Source organism: Populus alba, chromosome 17, assembly GCF_005239225.2.
Source record: "Populus alba chromosome 17, ASM523922v2, whole genome shotgun sequence".
NCBI classification, from domain to species: Eukaryota; Viridiplantae; Streptophyta; class Magnoliopsida; order Malpighiales; family Salicaceae; genus Populus; species Populus alba.
In genome coordinates, this window is record NC_133300.1 from 8,678,623 (window position 1) to 8,700,324 (window position 21,702).

A 21,702-nucleotide genomic window follows, 5' to 3' on the forward strand; every position below is an offset into this window, starting at 1 on the left:
GTTTTTTCCTAGTGATATGAGGTGGGTGGAAGAATTAATTAAAAATATGAAAATTTCAACTCTCTTGTTGTCGATCTGAAGTTCCCAAAGGGTTTTTTCAAATACATGACCACTGCTTTTTTTTTTTTTTTTTATGTAACTTACAATTAAGCACATAGTGAATGATTAATTTGGTGAAATACAAGAACATGCAGCTGCCTAATGTCATAGTCTTGCATATGTCACGCTGGGTTATTGCGAACACATAATCATCATCTCTTGCAATCACATAACTAATCGCAATAATTTATTAACTTCGTCGGCAAAGTTGTATGATTTTATGGTGAAATATGCGTGAAGGGTCATATGTCTAGACATGAATATATGCAAATGATAACAATATAGGTTATTTAGCCATGAAACTAGTCTTCGCATCTTGCACGAAAGAGAGAATTTTGGGAACAAATTATAAGTTGATTTTAAGGATATATATATATATATATATATATATATATATATATATATATATATATATATATATTACAAGACTCGGTAACCATTTTATCTGGAAAAATTAAAGTACCACCTGCTACAAGTTGTGTTACTACTTAGGAATATGCCTAATGACTTGGCAATCCAAACCCAATAAATTAATGAATCTCTGAAATTGTCAAAGTCGAGACTAAAGTAGTATTATATTCAAGGCATCTGCTCGTCGGTCTACAGTTGTAGGATTTTGAAGAGTTCCAAATGCTGTTTATATAACCATTCATTTAACCTGGCATATGTAGCAGATTAAGCATGGTCGGTTTTTTTTTTTTTTTTTTTTATTAATATAGATATTTGAGTCTGTTTGCGTATATCTTAATTAATTTTACGGACCTTGAAATTAATGATCAAGAAAGTCTCCAATAACCTTAAAATTTATAAGATTTGAACTAGTAATTTTTATAAAACAAATTTAGAATTTGACCGATTAAACTACGCCCTTAAGGTTAGGATAGTCATTTCTTAAGTATACATGAACAGTTTATTATAATTGTACAGAGAGGATTTGTTGTTGTGTCATTTTCACGTGCAAGGAAGGTATATTTTGGACTAGTCTTATCTAGAAACTAGTAGCAGCCATACCCATTCAACGAACTGAAAAGGAATATATGGCGTTGGAGCTTGACTAGCAGGGTTAAAACAAAGAATTAATCAGATTGCTACCTGTTTATATAGCCCTACAGAACTAGCTTGAAAGTGGACAGTTGTGCATAACTTTCATGATATATCAAGTTGTTTGTTTCAAAGCTTATGTGTTTTTTTAGCAGGACATCTACCTATCTATAATAAGAGAAGATGAGGTTGCATTTGAGAATTAACAAGGATATTATATAATTACACAGCACAAGTTGAATTTGAGAAAATGAAGTTGACGTGGCTATATCTTATTGGGTAGGTGGACCTAGAAGAAAAGGACTTTTACCCAATAACAAGCTAGATTACGACTACAGGATGGCTAGAATAGGATTTGGACCCTTATATACGCATACATCATGTGGACTTGGTTCACAAATCAACTTGTCTATACAATTGTAAGAGGGTGGAAGCTAGCGTTCTCATTTTCTTTTCCTCTCTGGTTCGCCTATATATATATATAAATATATCTCCATTTTGGAGTGTTCACGAGAAAGAGGTGATAGTGTGGCTTGTGGAGGAGATGGAGAGAGGTTATATGCTTCTGCTGGTGGTCTTGATCATTGCCATGGGAAGGGGAGAGGGACAACTAGCGGAAAACTTCTACAGCTCTAGTTGTCCTAACGTGGAAGGTATAGTGAGGCAGGCTGTTTCCACAAAGTTCGGGCAGACATTCACTACAATCCCAGCAACTCTTCGTCTGTTTTTTCATGACTGCTTTTGTGACGGTACTATATTGATCCTTCTTTTTGTTACTACATATGCACTTATCAATCATTCATTCTTCACATCCATGAATGCCAGCTACTGATCATAGTGCCTTTTAACTGCAAGCCCAAGTCCCATAAATGATCTTCATGGAGCGTAGTCCAACAAGCAATACATAATATATATACAGGATGTTAAGAGGGAAAGTAGTCTTCTTTGATTGGACAAGGAGACTTTTGTTCCTAGTTTTGGTTGTGTTTTTCTTTCTTATCTTTTCTTCCCTGGATATATGAATATGCTTTTGGTTTCTGGGCTGTTGGGTTATGTATGTGAAATTATTGGTCACGATTGGAGGTTAGCATCTGATACAGCCATTGAATAAAAAACCAATAGAAACAAACATAAGTTATATTTGGAACCAACAATCGTAGCAAATCAAGACCCGCTTGAAAGTGGTAAATATTGCATCGCTTGTGACTGCCAAACACACCCTAAGGGTGCCGGTCAAACATGTATTTATTATTGACTTGTTAATCTCATTGATGGAATTTAAGCTTTTTTGTCGACGGTCACCATGACTTCACGTGTGGAAAGTCTATTGTACCCTCAGGCATCATCATTTCATGGTAAACTGTTGGAATAGTTTGTCCCAAAATATAGACAACCACACCCTAAACTCTTGGCTTTCAATACTGCGATCACTTCTATATTTGTCTTCGTTTTTGCTCTTTACAAGAGGCCTAATGGTAATTAATAATCAAGAAAATTCAACTGGATTGTCGCATGTTGCAACATTTCTCTCAATTCCTTAAACAAATTAAAGCAAGTATAGTGGTTGAACAGAGGCAAGACCTACTCTGTTTTGGTCCCCGAGTTACAATCTGCACGTTCTTTCACAATCCCAGTATGAAAATTAACTTAAAACCACTTTAAATGATTAGGGGATATTTTGAATTGATTTCGAGCGATATACTGCTTGACTTTTATGCTCATAGAGCGTGTACTTCCTATTTGAAATCACAGGGTTGTGATGCTTCCACCATGGTTTCCTCACCAAATGGAGACGCAGAGAAGGACGCTCCAGACAATCTTTCTCTAGCAGGAGATGGATTTGATACCGTAGTGAAGGCAAAACAAGCAGTGGAAGCAGCTTGCCCCAAAGTAGTCTCCTGTGCAGACATTTTAGCTTTAGCTGCTAGGGATGTTGTTGTCCTGGTAAGAAATTCACAAACCAGCACAAGTTCTTAACTATAGGATTTCGATTTCAAAGGAGAAACTAACTTAATCTCTGGGTTTGATATGATCAAAACTCAGGCTGGAGGTCCTTCATTCAACGTAGAACTAGGACGTCGTGATGGCATGGTTTCTCAAGCATCACTTGTGAAAGGAAATTTACCAGAGCCCGACTTCACTCTTTCTCAACTTAACGCTATGTTTGCTAAAAACAACCTTAACCAGATTGATATGATTGCCCTATCAGGAGCCCACACACTAGGCTTCTCCCACTGCAACCGCTTTGCGAATAGACTCTACTCTTTTTCCTCATCCTCTCCCGTTGACCCTTCTCTAAACGCAGAGTATGCCCAGCAGTTGATGAATGCCTGTCCTAGAAATGTAGACCCCAGCATAGCCATTGACATGGACCCTGTAACCCCACGAACCTTTGACAACGTGTACTTCCAAAATCTGGTTTCTGGTAAAGGATTGTTCACTTCGGATGAGGTGCTGTTTAGCGATCCAGCTTCTCAGCCAACTGTCAATGATTTTGCTAAGAACTCGGGCGATTTTAATGGAGCTTTTGCGACTGCTATGAGAAAGCTTGGAAGGGTGGGAGTTAAGACAGGTAGCCAGGGAAGGATCAGGACAGACTGTACAGTCATTAATTCTTGAAAATTCAATCTATTGTTGTTCTAGGTTGCAAATTACTTGTTTCGAAGTTTTTTTAATAATGCATTGAATCACTGTGTTGAACATCAAAGTTCTGAAGTAATAAGAAGTGCATTTTTTTTTCATTAATTAAGTTGATTCCAATTTAGATTATCACCAGATAGGTGTCCGTGGCAAAATTTCTTCCAACATTACAAAAAAAAATGGTTGAGTGATATTTTTAAAAAAAGTAAGAAAAATTCAAGAATCATGTAATTGAATCAACTTGGTTCAATAAATACAATTAATTTAACAGTAGAATTGAAAAAAGATAATGATAGTAAACAAATCAAATATAAAAATATATATATTTATCAACTAAAAAAATAAACATTTGTCAATATCACATAAAAATATCATCTTAATATTTAATAATAAAAACAAAAATTAAATAAAAATGTAATAACTCATGGAAAGCAAGAAGAAAAACAATTCCAAAACTCAATTCCTAGCAAATAAAGCGTTAAATGATTAACTTGAAAGAAAAAATCAAATAAAAAAAAAAAAAAATTGACTTGAATTCATTTAAGTTAGCCTACCAAACACATGACTTAATCATAAAACCGAGATAACCTCGTATAAATCAAATTGAATTAAACAACAAAGCTCCAATCTCAGACAACACAATATTAAATGGTGAAATTAAATAAAACAAATCATAAAAAAAAAAAACTTGAGTCAACTCGGGTTAATCAGCTAAAACAACAACCTAGGATATGAGAGAACCCTGGATAACTTCATAAAGAGGAAAGTAAAAACAATCATGAAGCATAGTCCTCACCTAACCCAATGTTGAAGAATAAAATTTAAAAAAAATAATCAAAAGAGGACTTAAATAAAAAATCAAAGTCAACTTGGATATCAAAATCAACCCGGACTAATCTTCAAAACTAATGACCCAGGTTATGAGGCTAAGACCAACCATATAGAAGGAAAACCTGAAAAAACCATATAACTAAATCCCCAATCAATAAAATATTAAGGGATGAAATTGAAGAAAAAATAAACAAAAAAAAGATCAAAGTAAAACAAATAGCAATAAAACAAAAAGGAGGACCAAATTCGACATAGAAATAAAATGCTTAGTGTTAAAATTGAAAAAAAGATTCAATCAAAAAGAATAAATATCAATCAAAAGAATAAGAACTAAATATGATATAAAAAATAAATGAAACTAAATGTTAAAGGATAAAATTAAATACAAAAATCAATAAAAAAAATCCAAAACAAAAAATATATAGCAATTAAAGAAGAATGACTAAATTTGATACAAAAAAAAAAAAATAACAAGACAACTCTCAGTTTTGGTATGGTAGAGCAATTTCCAATGAGAGGAAAGAGAGAAAACAAAAAGAAGGAAAAAAACTCGTCAGAGCCCAACCAGGACACCGTCACTAACAAATGTCATACCATTGGAAAATAAACAGTGAGAGGCTTTGAAAACCACTATGAAAGCTATCTTTTGGCCATTTGAAGGCATCGCATGTGTCGCTTGAAGACTATAGTAGTCTCTAACATGATGGTGCCAACCAATTTTGATTTTTTAAAGATATTTTATATTTATTAAAATATCAAAATTTCCCTTATCCAACTTAATTATTACTAATAAAGAAAATAAAAAAAAATCCCTTGGTTGCCAGTTTAATAAAAATGTGCTTTCAAGAATAATTTAGTCATTTCACTATATTTTTAAAATACAAGAAGACCTATTTGTCCTTAAAATTAAAATGAAAAAGATAACCTCTTCTCAAAACCAAAAAGAAAAGGCGATTTCATGATAAAATGTGAAAGGAATAAATAATTTCATAACCTCCAAGTCTAGGACTCTAGGTTAGGCTACTTATTGGTTGTACATTGATGGGTTCAAGGAAAATAACCCTTGCCTATTCTACTAATATTCAGGCCCAAATTAAGTGATAGTTTTTGTTAGCCACTAATTTTTAACATGATTGGTCCTTAACATTTAAGATGAGGTGATTGTCAGTGTATATGTCCTTAAGTCAATCAGTTGATTATATATGACATTTATTTTATTCATGCAAGCATTCAATGTTATTTCCCAAATCTAATTTTTCGCCACCGACTTTCAACATGATTGGTCCTTAACATTTAAAGATGAGGTGACTATTAGTTTATATGTCATGTATTTAATCGATTTATTACATATGGCATTCATTTTTGTTCATGTAAAAACATATTTAATAATTAAGAAAAGCTTATTTATCTTTAATATTCATTAAATACTTTATTAATGAATATAATATTTGATTAATGAATCTAGAGTAAGATAAAGTCCTAGTGACAGAAAAATATTTTGTAAGAAAATTATAAAGTTGTTATAATTATGAGATTTTTATTGCATCAAAACATTGTTTCTAAATGTTCTTGATCAATACTCTATTAAGATTAAACATTAATTAGAATTGTTGATACCCGTACATATTATATTCTTTCATTTATGAAATATATGAGAGATACTTGAAACTAATATGTAAGCACTTGTGAGATGAAATTACACTAAAACTAGCTTGCATGACAATTCTATATGGAGAGACCACATCTATCTATAGAAAGGCTCACATGACAGTTGTGTAAGTTATATTTAGACTTGAGATTACTAAAGTGTGTGTGTGTGTGTGTGTGTGTAATGTTATGCTTTGATCCTACTACACGTTGTCATAATCAAGGGTAACAAACGAGTAGATATTGGATATAACAAGAACTATATAAAGATATTTGAATAATTAATAAAGGATTTATCACCCTAAATGAATTAGAAAAAAATATTTTATATGTTCTAAAATAATATTGATTGTAAAATGAGATATGAAAAGAGTTTCAAATCTTATTCAAATAATTAATAAACATGGTATTGAGAACAAATATGATTTGACAGAGCAAACATACTTCATACTATAATATCTAAACTAAAACATTAATAATGAAGGGATAACCATTACATTGAGAAATTAATCACTGAAAGGTTGCCCTGTTTGTTTTTGTGGTTTAAAAGCCTTTTGCAAAAAATAAATTTTTTTTGTGTTTTTAGATCATTTTTTTATGTATTGATATCAAAAATAAATTTTAAAAAATAAATTTATAAGATTGTGACAAGTTGCTAGACATTGTACTTGAATTTCAAATATAAATTAATCAATAATTTAATTGATAATAAATTAATTTATGTAATCATATTTTATTTAGGATTGTGATTTATATTTTGGTCAACTTATTAGGGAACATAGTGGGTCACACATGTAAGAACCATTGGTCATAAATTAAAAATGGGATGATTAATCAAATGTGACTTGATTGCAAATAAGTTTTAGAAATTGAGGAACTGAAATGTTATTTATATAGAAAAATTACAATTCTAGACCTAGAAAAATCAACTAGGGACTTGATTGAATAAATTTATAAAATTGTTCTGAAACATTATATGTAATATTATTCAAGAGGCAAATTGATGTTTTAATATTTGTAGGGTTTTCAGGTTTTTCTATAAATATAATGTTATATTTTTTATTTTTTGTGTAGTAAATAGTACATAAACTAGAGGTGATCATTTTCGATTCGGTTTGGTTTTTATAAAAAAAAATAACCAAACTGAAATTTAAAAAAAAAAACCAAAACCGATTCAAGCTGACTGGTTTCGATTCGGTTCGGTTTGGTTTTTTAGGACAAAACCGGTTCAAACCGGTTTGGCTTGGTTTTTTTCCGGTTTGACTCGATTTTTTTTCGGATTGGGTTCTGTTCAGTTCTGTTTTTTCGGTTTCAAACTTATAAAACCGAATCGGTCGGTTTTTTTAAAATTTTAATCGGATTAATCAGTTTTTTTTTCACGGTTCAGTTTTTTTTGTTATTTTTTTCCAGTTTTCTCAGTTTAATCGGTTTTTTGATTTTTTTTCTCACCCCTAACATAAACTACATAAGTTAGAGAAGTCTTGAAAAACATAAAAGAAAAAAGTTAGCATTTAAAGGCATAGAAATACATCTCTTAAAAGGATTTATGAGATTTGTAACTGATGGTTTATGTGGATTATATTTAGAGACCAAATATTTTAACGGATTGTGATGTACAACAATTCAACCTTAAAGTAATTATTCAAAGCCGAAAAGAATATTTGATCTTAAGGTAATATTTGTATAAACTCCAAATAACTCTAAATTTATGTAATACGATCCTTAAAACTCTAAAAAAAAAAATTTCAATTTATTATTTTTATTGCATGTATGTATTTTTAAAAAACTCAGTAGATTGATGAGAGAAGAATCATACTATTACAACAAAATATCAGAAGTAGTCGAAGTGTTACCTAGCAAGCAAGCCAGATGTTTGACTAGGTGAGCTGTCATAATCTGTCATAAAGAACTTGGCACGTTAAATTTAGAAGATGACAAACCAACAACCATATCAATAGAAGAACTTGACACACGAGATGCATCAATCAAAGACTAGTTCTTCGGTGATGTGGCAAAGGTATCATATATATCAGATTTAATGCATACAAGGAAATTATACTTGGAGTTGAATAATACATCGTTTTTAAGTGAAATTTTTTTAATATAAAACAATTATTTTATAATTTGAGGATCACGTAGAACATTTGACATTGTAAAAATCACGCCGTGCGTGTATAACCTTTGCCAACATTTTCAATTCTAACTCCCTTACAATTTTCAACAACAAGGTTGTCATGTCCTTGAAATCACATGTCGTGTGTGTGTGTATTAGCTTTGCCAACATTTTCAATTCAACAAGAAGGCTGTCACGTCCTTGATATTCTGAGTGTAGTGATATATGAATTAATATGATGCGCGACTATTGTATTTAGATACAATAGTTTTTGTGATCTAATATGCCTTGCGTTCTCATATTAACACTGGTATAGCTTCAAGGATTTGACTGTACAAGCGGAATGTTCTATCCAGATCTAGTTGAACTACAAGAGTTCATGGGTCAATTGGTAAATAAATCAGAGAAACTAACATAAAATCCATTATAAATATTATAGTACTTTTACTTGAGAGTTTCCTGTAGTATGCTTGACTCTGCCAGCTCTCTGGCAATGTGTTGCCACAAACATGAAGAAATCCATCAAGACCTTGGTCTGAATACACAAACACTATCATAAAATGGAAGTCAACTCCGTGATTTTCCATAGAGGTTTGCATAGACAATCTTAGTCCTATGCACAAGAATCATGCTTAAGACAACAGCAACAACGCAAAATCCTGACATGATCATAGAAGTAAGGAAGTAGCATATGGAACCTTCACACTTTGAAGGTTCATTCAGACCCAACATGCCTGAAAAAAATGGCCCTCCATTGTGAATGTGGTAATTGTTTCCATGAGCTTGCCTTTCAGCTTCACGGTCATATATGCTGCTTGCAATTAGACTAGAAAAGACAAGTGAACCTGCCGGATTTGCCAGAGTGAGGAAATTGTACAAGGCCCCGAGTTTTTTCAAACCAAACAACTCGGAGGCAGCAGCTGGCACAATTGCCCAATGAGCTCCATAGCCGAGTCCAATCAACAGGGTACCAATATACATCGCCCTGGGGCATCCCAACGCAAAGAAGACATGCCCAACCGCCATAACAAGTTAAGCAATGGCCATTGCCACTGGCCTTGGATAAGCATGGTCCCTGGTGATATTAGTTAGAAAAGGGATAAGAATGAGTCAAGATCAAAATCTGCATTAAAATCCATCCAGCATTTAGGAGAATATGAAATGAGTTCTTACCTGACAATAATCTCAGAGAAGTAACCCCCACCAACACGACCAAGGAAGTTCCAAATGCTAATCATAGACACAAATATATGTGTATTATCATACCCTAGAGACTGGCTCATCTGACCAAGGTTATCGATCACTGTCAGTCCAGAACAAGATCCCAATAGAAGTGAGAAAAAGATAAGCCAAAAGTCTGCCTTGATCAATGCTTGCATCAAGGTGAAATCCTCGCCCCTGTGTGGACCTCTCCTCCTCTTAACCGTCACTGCTCCTTCTGCAGCTGCTTGGAACAGTTTGCTTGCAGTTGTGTAATCCGTTTTTGTCTCTCTGATGCTGGTAACAAATCTACTTCCTTGGGTTTTTCATCTTCAACCTCGCTGAATATTACCTCAGGGGTCTCCTGCCCAGATTTGCCAGGTTCTTGTTTCGGTGCTCAGGTAGAAGGGGCTCTTCTGCTGGACCTCTTGGATCAAGGAAAAAACTCAATGACAAAGGAATCATAATAGGAATCAAAAGGAGGACAAACAAAACTATTGTAAAAATTACAACCACGATGCGACTCAAATCAACTAGATCTTCAAGAAGCATAACCCCCATCAAGTATGTAGCTAGTAGGAGGCAAACACTATATACAAAATGCAAAACTTGTTCCATCTGATGGTCGAACTTGTCTGTGACCTCCAACAGGTCTGACAATGAACATTAGAGCAATGACTACCATTGCAGGACCAACTGCAACCATAAAAATGAGAGATGCATGATCAGAGGAATGGATCATTGTATATATTTGGGTCAAGATTGCACCACTTAATCCTGCAAAGCCTTTTAGCATTCCCACAACAGGATCACGACTCTTTGGAAAGTTTTGCACACAAGAAACTAGAGCAACTGTGTTGATGTAGGTTTCACCATTGTTCCATATAAATATAAGAATGCACATTTGCATAGGTATACAAATTAGATTGTATATATTTGGGTCGAAATTGCACCACTTAACCCCACAAGGTACTGTAAAGTTTCAATAAATCCTTGGACCAAAAGAGCATGCACATGAGAAGATGAAAGAACACTTTAGGCAAAAGTTACTTTGGCAAACAGGAATAGCAGAAGCGATTGTGGCAGCAAGAATGTATCAGCCTAATTCCAAAGAATATATTCCTATCTCAAACCACATACAATACGAAAACACCTATTAGAAGAGTAGGGAATCCAGTCAAACCAATATCACTAAGTTCAGTGTTATTTAAAGCATTCATGTTTTTTCTTTCCAATATGACATTTTCATTTTGTCTTGGATTTCTATGTTAAATAGCTCCTCCTAGATCATCAGTCATGTCCTCTCTCTATGTCAATTCTCATCATCATACTATCCTTTCCTAAGAAATGAGATATGACATAACCACATATTCTGTTAACATATTAATTTGATGATCATTAAGCTGGTCCAAAACATGGAGAAGCCAGTTCAACTTCAAATTCTACAGTAAATCTGTGATTTCTATAAGACATTTTTCCAAAAGGTATTGAGATCACATTTATATATGTTTTCCAAGAAAGCAATTGATTTCATAAAATATAAGACCTAAGAAAGATACTTTCAGACTGGGGGAGCGGGGGAATTAAAAAAAAAAGATAGCAATCTGTTGGTTTCAAAAGCTTAGCAACCTATAAGCATGATTGATTGAACCAGCGCTTGCGTTTTGGTTTGGCAACAACTAAGCGCCAACAAATGCCATGATGCTTCCTGTTAAACAAATTTAATAAATTTATATTTTGGCAGCGCACACAAGTTTCCAGGTCTATAGGTGTTATGCATTTTGCATAATTTGGTTCCACGAATCAAAATTCCAGATGATAGTTGAGAGCATAAAAGAATATGCCCCCAAATCCATTAAAATCACACCATAAATTGTAAAAAAAACAAAACATCCTCCCTTACAACATGTCATTTTGTCCATTTAATGATCGATAGGTCTATTGAAAGAATCACAGAAATTTATCAGACAATCAAGGTAAAAAAAGACCAAGAGTGAAAGACATTTTCAACTTTAATTCTAAACCCTTTAATATCTTATAGACCACTACATGCATGAGCCATTACGCAAAAAGAAAAACACAAAACGAAAAAGAAGGGAGAGGAAGGAAGGATCCAATGTTGTAGAACTTTATCAAATATCATAAATCTCTGCGAGACCAATTTGAAGTTTTGAACAGATGAAACATAAAAAGTTAAAAGCAACAGGGAGAAAAGAAAGGGCTTGCGGTTCCTTTGACAACAGGATTTCCAATAACAACAGAGATAAAGTCAAAACCAATAGAGATCAAATGTGCAAAATCACCACCCACAACAATCCACCATACGAGTCAAAATTATGTGCACAAACAGAAGTAGAAGAAATTGAACGCAGGAGATCCATTTCCAACTAAATTAAGTATAAAAAAGTTTCTAATGTAGTACAAATGGACCAACCAAATCACCAACTTTAAGGCCAAATCAGATGATAAACCACAATAAAAGTGAAAAGATCAATAGATACTCACAGGCTATAATGGCAAAACAGGAGCTCTGCCTGTTACCACAAGCCAAACCCAACCGTATCCAACAAGATTCTGCACAGCACCAACTAACAAAGCACCCCATAAAGGCAAGATTTCTGATAAACTACCGGAAAAGAAACCAACACTATCACCAAGATCTTTAGCAACACCTAAACTTGCAAGCTGCATTTGATTGTAGTTCAATGAGCTCTTTATAACAGGTGATATGCTACCAAATAAATAACCAATTCCTGCACATGATTGTATCCACATTGCAGCCACAAAAACTAGCCATCTATTATTGATAAACCCAGAAAATCTATCTGGTAACTTGCCCATCATCACTAAAACAACAACAACAACAAAACAAGAAGTCAACAACAAAAAAAGTTTGTTTCTTGATTGTGTGGTTTCTAGCTAAATGAAAGGAGCTGAAATTAATTGAACGGATGGGTTGCAAGTTAACAAGACTTTAGCTTTTTTTGTTTAATAAAAGAGAGGTACTTTGGAGGTTATTTTATAGTACAAAAAGAAAGAAAATGATAGATAACGGAGACGATGCTGATAACGATGATATATGTGCTGTTTCGGGGGGGGATCACCGACCATGGAGAGCTGCCCTGCCCTGTCTGGTTTTTTTTTTTTTTTTTTTTTTTATGTATCAACTACAAACTTTAAGGCTTTACGCAATTTTTTAGTCCTTCTAATTTAGCACAAGTTCTTCTTTGACCTCTACATATTAGAATGTCCCAATATGGGTCTTCTTTATTTACAGAACATTCTAAGAAATAAAGATTTCCCATTCCAAAAAAATAAAAGAATAATTAGAGAGGCTTCCATAAAGAAATATAAGAAAATGGAAGTGGTGAGGTTTTGATTGAATTTTACTTTTTATTATAAAAAAAATCATCTATGACCAACACATATGATTGTGCTTTTGATTAAATTTACCCAAAAAGCTTTGCTAATTTTCCAAATATACACGTCTGAACTCCTATTTTTTCTAAGTTTTATAAATAATTCTTTATTATGCAATCACAATTATTTATCACTTGCATCAATGGTTTTCTTCATTTTTTTGCTTTAGATATTTAGCAAAAATCTAATTTTTATAAAAAATATATATTTTATAATTAAAAAAAGTAGAAAATGGTTACTTATTTTCTATTAGAACACTTGGGTTGAGATTGGAACAATGTAAAAAACTCTAAGCCTAAAAAAGAGATGTTTTAAACGGTAGAGGTGAAAATGTAACACTTGGTAAAATATAGATGACAAAACCTATTATACAAAGGAGGATATTTGTGGAAAAGCAACCGTGTTTGCTTCATTGCAAGAAGGAATAGACGGGGAACGGTAATAAAAAAAAAATACATGGGAAGGACAAAGATAGCCTTGTCTCTCTTTTTTTTATTTTTTAACCTTTCACCGGTGGCTGGTTGTTCCTTATTTTTGGCTTCCCCTGTAATAACTGTGGATTATTCTGCCTTGAATCTAAGTCACGTGGTAGCAAATTAAATCCATTGCCTGAAATTGACACTCTGATTTTTCTATATTTAAGAAGAGTTAGCCATGATGACCTGTTTGTATTTAAAAAAATTAATTTTTTTTTATTTTTTTATTTTAAATTAATTTTTGTTAATATTTTTATATCATTTGAATGCGTTGATAAAAAAAATAATTTTAATTTTAAAAAAAATTATTTTAATGTATTTTTAAATAAAAAAACATTTTAAAAACATAACTGTAACTTTTCTTTTAAACGGGTTCACGAACAACGCACTGTATTGATAAAGTTCAAAAGAATTTTAAGGCAAGGATATTTTTAAATGTATTATTATGTTATGTATAATTATCATTTATTTAAGAGTTATTTTTATATATTATATATTTTTATACTTATTTTATGCATGATTTAAAATCGTGTAAACATGTGAAAATATATTTAAAATTTTAAATCATCTATTAATAATTAAAAAATACATATAAATAAAAATAATATTTAAAAAACACACATATTAATCTAAGATTATAATTAATAAATAAAATTGATGATAAAATATCATAACCGCTAATTACAACAGTGAATATTTACAAACGTTATTATTATTATTAGCAGTTGCTAAATAAATTGTATTTTTCAACAACAATTGAGTTAAAATATATTATTTTTTAAATACTTTTATTTTGTTTGCTGTATCATAATTTTTTTTTTTTTTTTAATCAAATTATGCTAGTTGATATGAGACCCGTTGTAAAGTTACATCTGTCTTGTCCTCGTGCCGAACGATTTGTCGGTTCTCCATAAATATAATAACATCACATGTAGATAGCCTTGCACACAAACATAAAATATCATTTTGTGGCAGATAAGGATCATCAAATTATCATCAGCCAATGATCTCTGCTGTAATGAAAAGCGTCCTTCATCCCATCTTATTATGGGAAACTCAAATTTTCCTAAACACATGAAAGGTCCTGGCAAATATAAAATAGCATGATAATAGCTTATGTATCGATGTTATATTATTATGGGAAACTCAAATTTTTCTAAACATAAAAGAAATTTAAATCTCGAAAGAATTTTTAGTAACGACATTAAACTTTAAAAATATAAACTATAATGACTCGATTTTTTCAAGGCTAAAATTAATAGAATTTTTTTTTTTATTTTTTTTTTGTATGGTTTCTAGATTTTTTTCACCATATCATTCTACATATTTATAATTGCATTTCATTCAATAACAAGGCACAATCCATGTAGAATCACATAAATTAACATTTTCATAAAACAGATTCGCAATGCATATGTCTATAATATTATATCTCCATACTCGTAGATTTATATTACATCATATTGATATACTCATAAATTCACATTCATGATCTAGTCTCATTATCATTACGAGTTCATACAAGAGTGCTGGATGGAAAAATACACAACTAATACTTTCTTTACCCTAGCCTCATGTATTCACAACATAACATCCTCATAAGAAAAATACCATATATGTATATTCATATACATCATATATACATGTTCGCACATACACATCCGTGTTCCATTTTAATTTTTCGTTACAAGTCCTTACAAAAGAGGTCGGACGACTAATTGAGCGATTAACACATCTGTTCATACATAACTCATATCACCCATAACATGCGAATATATCATTCTTTTCAAAATATGTGAGCCACAAAACGGATTTCCTTACATGCCATGTTGGTATGATGTCCCTATTATATCACAGGATAATTGAGCGATTAACCAAACTAATGTTATTATCTGTTTAAAGCATTACATTCATATTTCTTTCATATACTTCGTAAATACAAAACATAGTACCCATGAACACATCAATTCTTGAAACTAACTCATAACTCCCAAATATGGCTATCCTCTTAAAATGCCATTAGCTGAAGCTAATCATTTATTCATCCTGGTCATCCACTTAGGATGCCATTAGCTGAAGAAAAGCTAATCATTTGTCAATCTCAGTCATCCAGTTAGGGTGCCATTAGCTGAAGCTAATCATTTGTCATTCTCGTCATCCACTTAGGATGCCATTAGCTGAAGCTAATTATTTTTCAATCCTCGTCATCCATTTAGGATGCTATTAGCCAAGGTTAATTATTTGTTCATCCCAGTCATCCACTTAGGATGTCATTAGCCAAAGCTAACCATTTGTCAATCCCGTCATCCACTTAGGATCCTATTAGCTGTAGCTAATCATTTGTCAATCCTGGTAATCCACTTAGGATATCATTAGCCGAAACTAATCATTTGTTCATCATCTTATCTATTTAGGATGCTATTAGTCGAAACTAATCATTTATCAATACCGGTCATCCACTTAGGATACCATTAGTCGAAGTTAATCATTTATCAATCTTGGTTATCCACTTGGGATAAATCCCGGTCATCCACTTGGAATGCCATTAGCCGAAGCTAATCATTTGTCAATCCCGATCATCCTCTTCAGAAGACATTAGCTAAAGCTAATCATTTATGCATCCCGGTCATCCATTTTGGATGCCATTAGCCAAAGCTAATTATTTTTCAATCCCATTCATCCACTTAGGATGCCATTAGCCGAAGCTAATCATTTGTCCCCATCATCCACTTGGAATGCCATTAGCCGAAACTAATCATTTGTCAATCCCTGTTATCCACTTCAGAAGTCATTGGCTGAAGCTAATCATTTATCTTTCATAATAGTTTAGCATTCAGTATAACACAATAGTAGATCTTTCATAACACTCATACAACCATTCATGATAATTTCATTCGATATAATACAATAGTATATCATTCATAATACTCATACAATCATTCGTCACAATTAGATTAAAAAAAAAACACAATAATAGATCTTTCATAATACTCATACAACCATTCATCACAATTACATTCAATAAATTACAACAGTAGATTCTTCGTAATACTTATACAATCATTCATGAGCAACCTAAATTTATAATAGCCCAATCAACATCTTATAGTCAGTTTAATATTCATCACAACGCAATAATATATCCACCTCAAACAGGTTATTTCTAAACATTAATTTTCATCATTATTTCAACATTCATCAAGAACTCAATCGACATTTCATAGTCGTTTCGACAATCATCAAGAATTTAATCAAACACTTCATCGTTGTTTCATCATTAAACAAGGATTGAAAAATATATCATCATAAGTAAATCATTTCAAAACATAAACATCATACAAGAAAAAGGTGGAAACCACCTACCTGCTCCACCTGTGGGTTGTCCTTGTCATGATGATAGTCCAATACCGGCCACACCACCTAAGACATCAATGACCATAAATCAGTATATTTGCATCCTTAAATCACATTCATCACCATACTTATTTCAAGAGTCCATATGTTCACATTCAAGTGTTTAACATTTTACACCATCATACAATGAAATTGTTACAAGCATTTAAGTCATTTCTACCCAAGGGTCTATTATAGAAAATTGACAACGAAAGTTATTCGTTGTTGGCCACACGATTCGGCAATGAAAACTTGTTTATTGCAGGCTACACAATTCGGCAGTGAAAGCTGATTCGTTGCAGGCCACACAATTTGATAGCGAAAACTGTGTCCCTGCAGGCTACACAATTTGACAGAGAAAGTTGGTTCGTTGCAAGCCACACAATTCAGCAGCGAAAACTGTTTCGTTGCAGGTACCACACAATTCAAAAGCAAATCACAAATTCACTGTACACAACACATTTTTGACAACAAATGTTAATTTGTTGCAGCAAACACACTTTTAGCAGCGAATGCTAATTCACTGTAGACAACTCAATTGTGACAGTGATTCACAATTTCACTGCAGACAACATACTTTTGACAACGAACGTTGATTTGCTATAGACAACTCAATTTCAGTAGTGAGTCACGAATTCGCTGTAGATAACACACTTTCGGTAGCGAATGATAATTCGCTGCAACCAACACACTTTCGGTAGTGAATGGTAATTCACTGCATTCAACTCAATTTCAGTAACGAATCACAAGTTTATTGTAGAACACACACTTTCAGCAGTGAATCACAGATTCGCTGTAAACAACACCCTTTCAGCAGTGAACTCTAATTCATTGTAGCCAACACACTTTCAACAGTGAATGTTAATTTGTTGCAGACAACTTAATTTCTGCAGCGAATTTGGGATTCGCTGCGGAACACATATTTTTAGGAGGAAATGCTAATTTGTTGCAAACAACTCAATTTCAGCAGCGAATCACAAATTCACTACAGACAATATAATTTCGGTAGTGAATCATAGATTCTTTACAAACAACACCCTTTCGGCTGCAAATGCTGATTTGCTGCAGACAACTCAATTTCAAAAGTGAATCACAATTTCACTGCAGACAACACACTTTCAATAGTGAATGCTGATTCCCTATAGACAACTCAATTTTGGCAGCGAGTCACAAATTCACTATAGGCAACACACTTTCAACAGCGAATACTAATATGCTGCAACCAACACATTTTTGGAAGTGAATTTTAATTCACTGCAGACAACTCAATTTCGACAATGAATCAAAAATTTCCTGTAGAACACACATTTTAAATAGCGAACACTGATTCGCTGCAGACAATACCCTTTTGGCAACGAACGTTGATTTGCTACAGACAACATACTTTTGACAATGAATGCTAATTCATTACAGACAACTCAAATTCGATAAAGAATCATAATTTCGTTGCAAACAATATAATCTCGGCAGCGAATCACATATTCACTGCATAGTCATATGATTTTAACATTAACACAAACACATGCACTTTGAATTCCAGCACATAATCAATCACTAGATTCCAATAAAGTTTCATCAAGACATACATGCAGCACATAATCAGTCACTAGATTCTAGCATAGTTTCATCAACACACTCATGCATTTTCAATTCCAAATCCCAGCAAAGTTACATGATTTTAATATGAACACAACCCACATACATTCTCTTACACATTGCATTTAGGCTAACCCCATTGCTATAGTCGGCCCTCAACCATGTTTTGTTCTTTCCATTTCATTTATTTTTCTTTGTTAGATGTTTTGGAAATTGGCCTCATTTCATCTTTGTTTCCTAATCCTCTTAGTTGATTTTAGTTTCCTTTACAACTAGCCTAGGGCTCTTAGGTCAATTTTCTTAGGGACTCCTTTATCATTTTCAGTTTTGGGTCTCAAGTACAAGGGGGGAGGAGACTATATGACCCATAGCTTTTGAATCTAAGTGAATCTGGACAATTTGGTAGTATTCATTCTCTCATTCTCCCAGTTCTCCCCCTTCTTCTTCCTCTCTCGATTCTCTTTCTTTTGTCAGTTTCTTTTCACTCATTCCAGCCCCTTTTCCCTTCCTCTAAACAATTGTTTAGCCTTCACTCAAGGTCTCCATTCTCTTTCTCACACATGTTCAAAGATGCATTTTTTACTGGTTTGGTTTAAATTTCCATTGAGAGGAGGAAGAGAAGGGAAACATAAAACTGCTATAAACACATGAGTGTTTACACAATCATTTTGAACGACCATTTTGCATCGAATTTTCATAAACAATTTATTATTTGTGTTATTATTTTTAGATTAAGTACATAATAATTAAAAATAAATTTATTAAAATTTAAACAAAAAATCATAATAATATTTAAAAATTATATCAAAACTAAAAAGTAAATAAAATCAGTAAATTTTGTTTGGAGTGTAAAAAATAAAATAAAAAAAGCTATTAAAGGGCCTGGCCCACACACACGCTTAGGATATTGGATGAAATATCATTGTTGTCTATCACAATTTATAAAATAAAAACACTTCTCGATGCTCGAACCCACAACTTCTTCGCGACTTGGATTTGTTATAAAACAATTAAAAAATATATACTACACCCCAGTTATTTTAGTGCTGTAGGTAATACTACTAGTTTAACCAGATTTTCTCCAAAGATTTTCCTCGATTGATTTTGAAATTTTGAATGTTAGGAAATGTCATGGGGGCACACAATAATATGGATTGGGCCATTGAGGCTATTGCCTGGTTTGGATCTGGAGACAATTAGCTATTTTTGCAAATTGTGTCGTGTGCCTTAGCCGCTACTATATCCACCATTTGGGCCGGAACGGAAACTTAACCCACTTATAATTGCTCTTTCCGGCAGGAAATGGTCAGATAACATCCCAGAGACGACATCCCTTCCCCTACATAACATAATTTTCAGCCTGGTTGATTCCTTGTCAATTTGGCAATGCGAGTGGGCATATGGAGATATGAAGTTATGAATTACGGCATCAGCTGAAGAGGTTTGTTCTACGACTTGAAATTATTATTAATCCCAAGCTTGATAATGACGCCTCTAGAGAGTACCCTTCCAACATGAATCACATTTGGTATTTTACTATTCAATGCACCTGTGCTACGCTGTGGTAGGATTAGAAGTTAATTTCAAACATAAGGCGTCTGTGTTATATATACGCTTTATAATATCATGAATTTTTTTTTATTTAGAGAGCATTATTTATTCCTGAATGCAAGTTTTTTTTAAAATATTTTTAGTTCTTAATTACATGGTTATTTCTGAATTAAGGTTCTAATAAACTTTCTAAATTATTATTTAGATTATTTAACCAAGTGATCAATAGTTTTGTGTAAGGGATATATTTGTCCAAGTTGTATGCTTAAGAAGGTGTTTGAGAGTGTGGTAGCTGTTGCTTTTCAAATAGCTTTTCGTGTCGAAAAGCATGCCAATAATGTTTTTTCATTTTTTTAAAAATCATTTTTGATATCAGCACATCAAAACGATCCAAAAAGTACAAACCGCACTCAATTTTAGCAAAAAAAAAAAATTCAAAATTTATCAAAAAACAGGTTGAAACTCAGCCCCAAACGGGCTCTAAAAGTGGCTAGAAGAATTATTTACTATATTAATTATGGCTTATAATTAAGAGTTTTTTATTATTTAATTTAATTTATTGGTTCTTCATTCGTGGCTGGTGTTGGTAATGGCATGGTTACTTCATAAAGAATTTAACAAGTCATGTTTCTATGCTTTTTATTAAGTAATATTTTTTTCACCTTTTTATAGATGTTGCACTTGATGTTGACGCTGCCGGGAAGTTTTTTTCATTGGCAATGACATTTTCTGCTTGAACAATGCAAGAACAATGTTAGATCATTAAACACCTAACTAGTTCTAATGGGAGAGATAGAATGAGGATCACTAGTTCTCGTCGAGTGGCAAGTGTTTCATTAAAAACACCTAATTAACTATTTTGTTACTTTGATGTCTCTATGCATTTTTGTTTGAAGTTTGTTATTATATGTGCTGTCAAAGTTTCAATGACTTATGATGAACGTTTGTGTGCAAGGATACGGCTAGAGCATGTTGTGTTTCTTTTTTACCGAGGAATCAATGATACTTTGTGTTTTATAGGCAATTGATCATCGATCTTAGTATTCTTGATGCCCTTATCCCCTGATAGTATTTGTGGCAAATAATTATGCTTGTTTTCTCCTTGTGAGTTTTTACCATGCTCCAACTAGGTTAAATTGGAGGCGAAGTTTGAGTTTGGCTTGGATAAATGGAAAGTTTCACCGTAGTTGGCACAATAGTTGCTTTCTTGAACTTAATGTTAAGTAATTAGATCCAAGCTGTGGATGAGAAACTAGTGTAAGTCTAGGTTATGTTACGTGGACTGTGTATTGGTAATAACATTGTTGCCTGATGACTACTTCTTAGTGATTTTCTTTTAATGGTAAGGGTATAATTAGGCTAGTTTTATGTGTTAATTGATGAGACTAAAACCCTAGGAAATTGATGAGGTATGTCCATACCCGTAGCATGGTAGGCCCACCACAAAATATTGTTCCACATGATTTCTAGTGGGTTTTATCCCTTAAAAGGCGTCTCATAATAAAAGAGGTGTTCTTGATGTCATATAAGCAATTAAAGCCATCGTCTCCTAACCAATGTGAGATAATGGTATCATCAAAGCCCTCCAAACAAGAGGTTTGGGTAGAGCACATGACTCGTTTCCACAGACGGCGTCAATGGATAAGGTGTGTCCATATCCTCAGCATGGCAGGCCCATCATGAGGTATTGTTTCA

The 21,702-nt window shown here is 33.0% G+C and overlaps 1 protein-coding gene and 1 pseudogene across 1 annotated transcript; one reads left to right on the forward strand and one right to left on the reverse strand.

The window, feature by feature from the left end:
• The first annotated feature begins 1,548 nt into the window (after positions 1 to 1,548).
• Positions 1,549 to 3,885, forward strand: LOC118034584 (peroxidase 51). Its single transcript, XM_073405741.1, has 4 exons — positions 1,549 to 1,883; positions 1,996 to 2,000; positions 2,893 to 3,084; positions 3,184 to 3,885. Exons 1-4 carry the CDS (start codon positions 1,685 to 1,687, stop codon positions 3,757 to 3,759), a joined length of 972 nt encoding a protein of 323 aa, XP_073261842.1. The 5' UTR covers positions 1,549 to 1,684; the 3' UTR covers positions 3,760 to 3,885.
• A 4,878-nt stretch (positions 3,886 to 8,763) lies between these two features.
• Positions 8,764 to 12,442, reverse strand: LOC118034592 (protein NUCLEAR FUSION DEFECTIVE 4-like; annotated as a pseudogene).
• Positions 12,443 to 21,702: the final 9,260 nt, after the last annotated feature.

Excerpts from the sequence above, each read along its gene's own strand:
- LOC118034584 (XM_073405741.1), top strand. The coding sequence starts at position 1,685 with ATGGAGAGAGGTTATATGCTTCTGCTGGTGGTCTTGATCATTGCCATG. Across the intron at positions 3,085-3,183 it reads CTAGGGATGTTGTTGTCCTG|GCTGGAGGTCCTTCATTCAA; the intron begins GTAAGAAATTCA and ends ATCAAAACTCAG.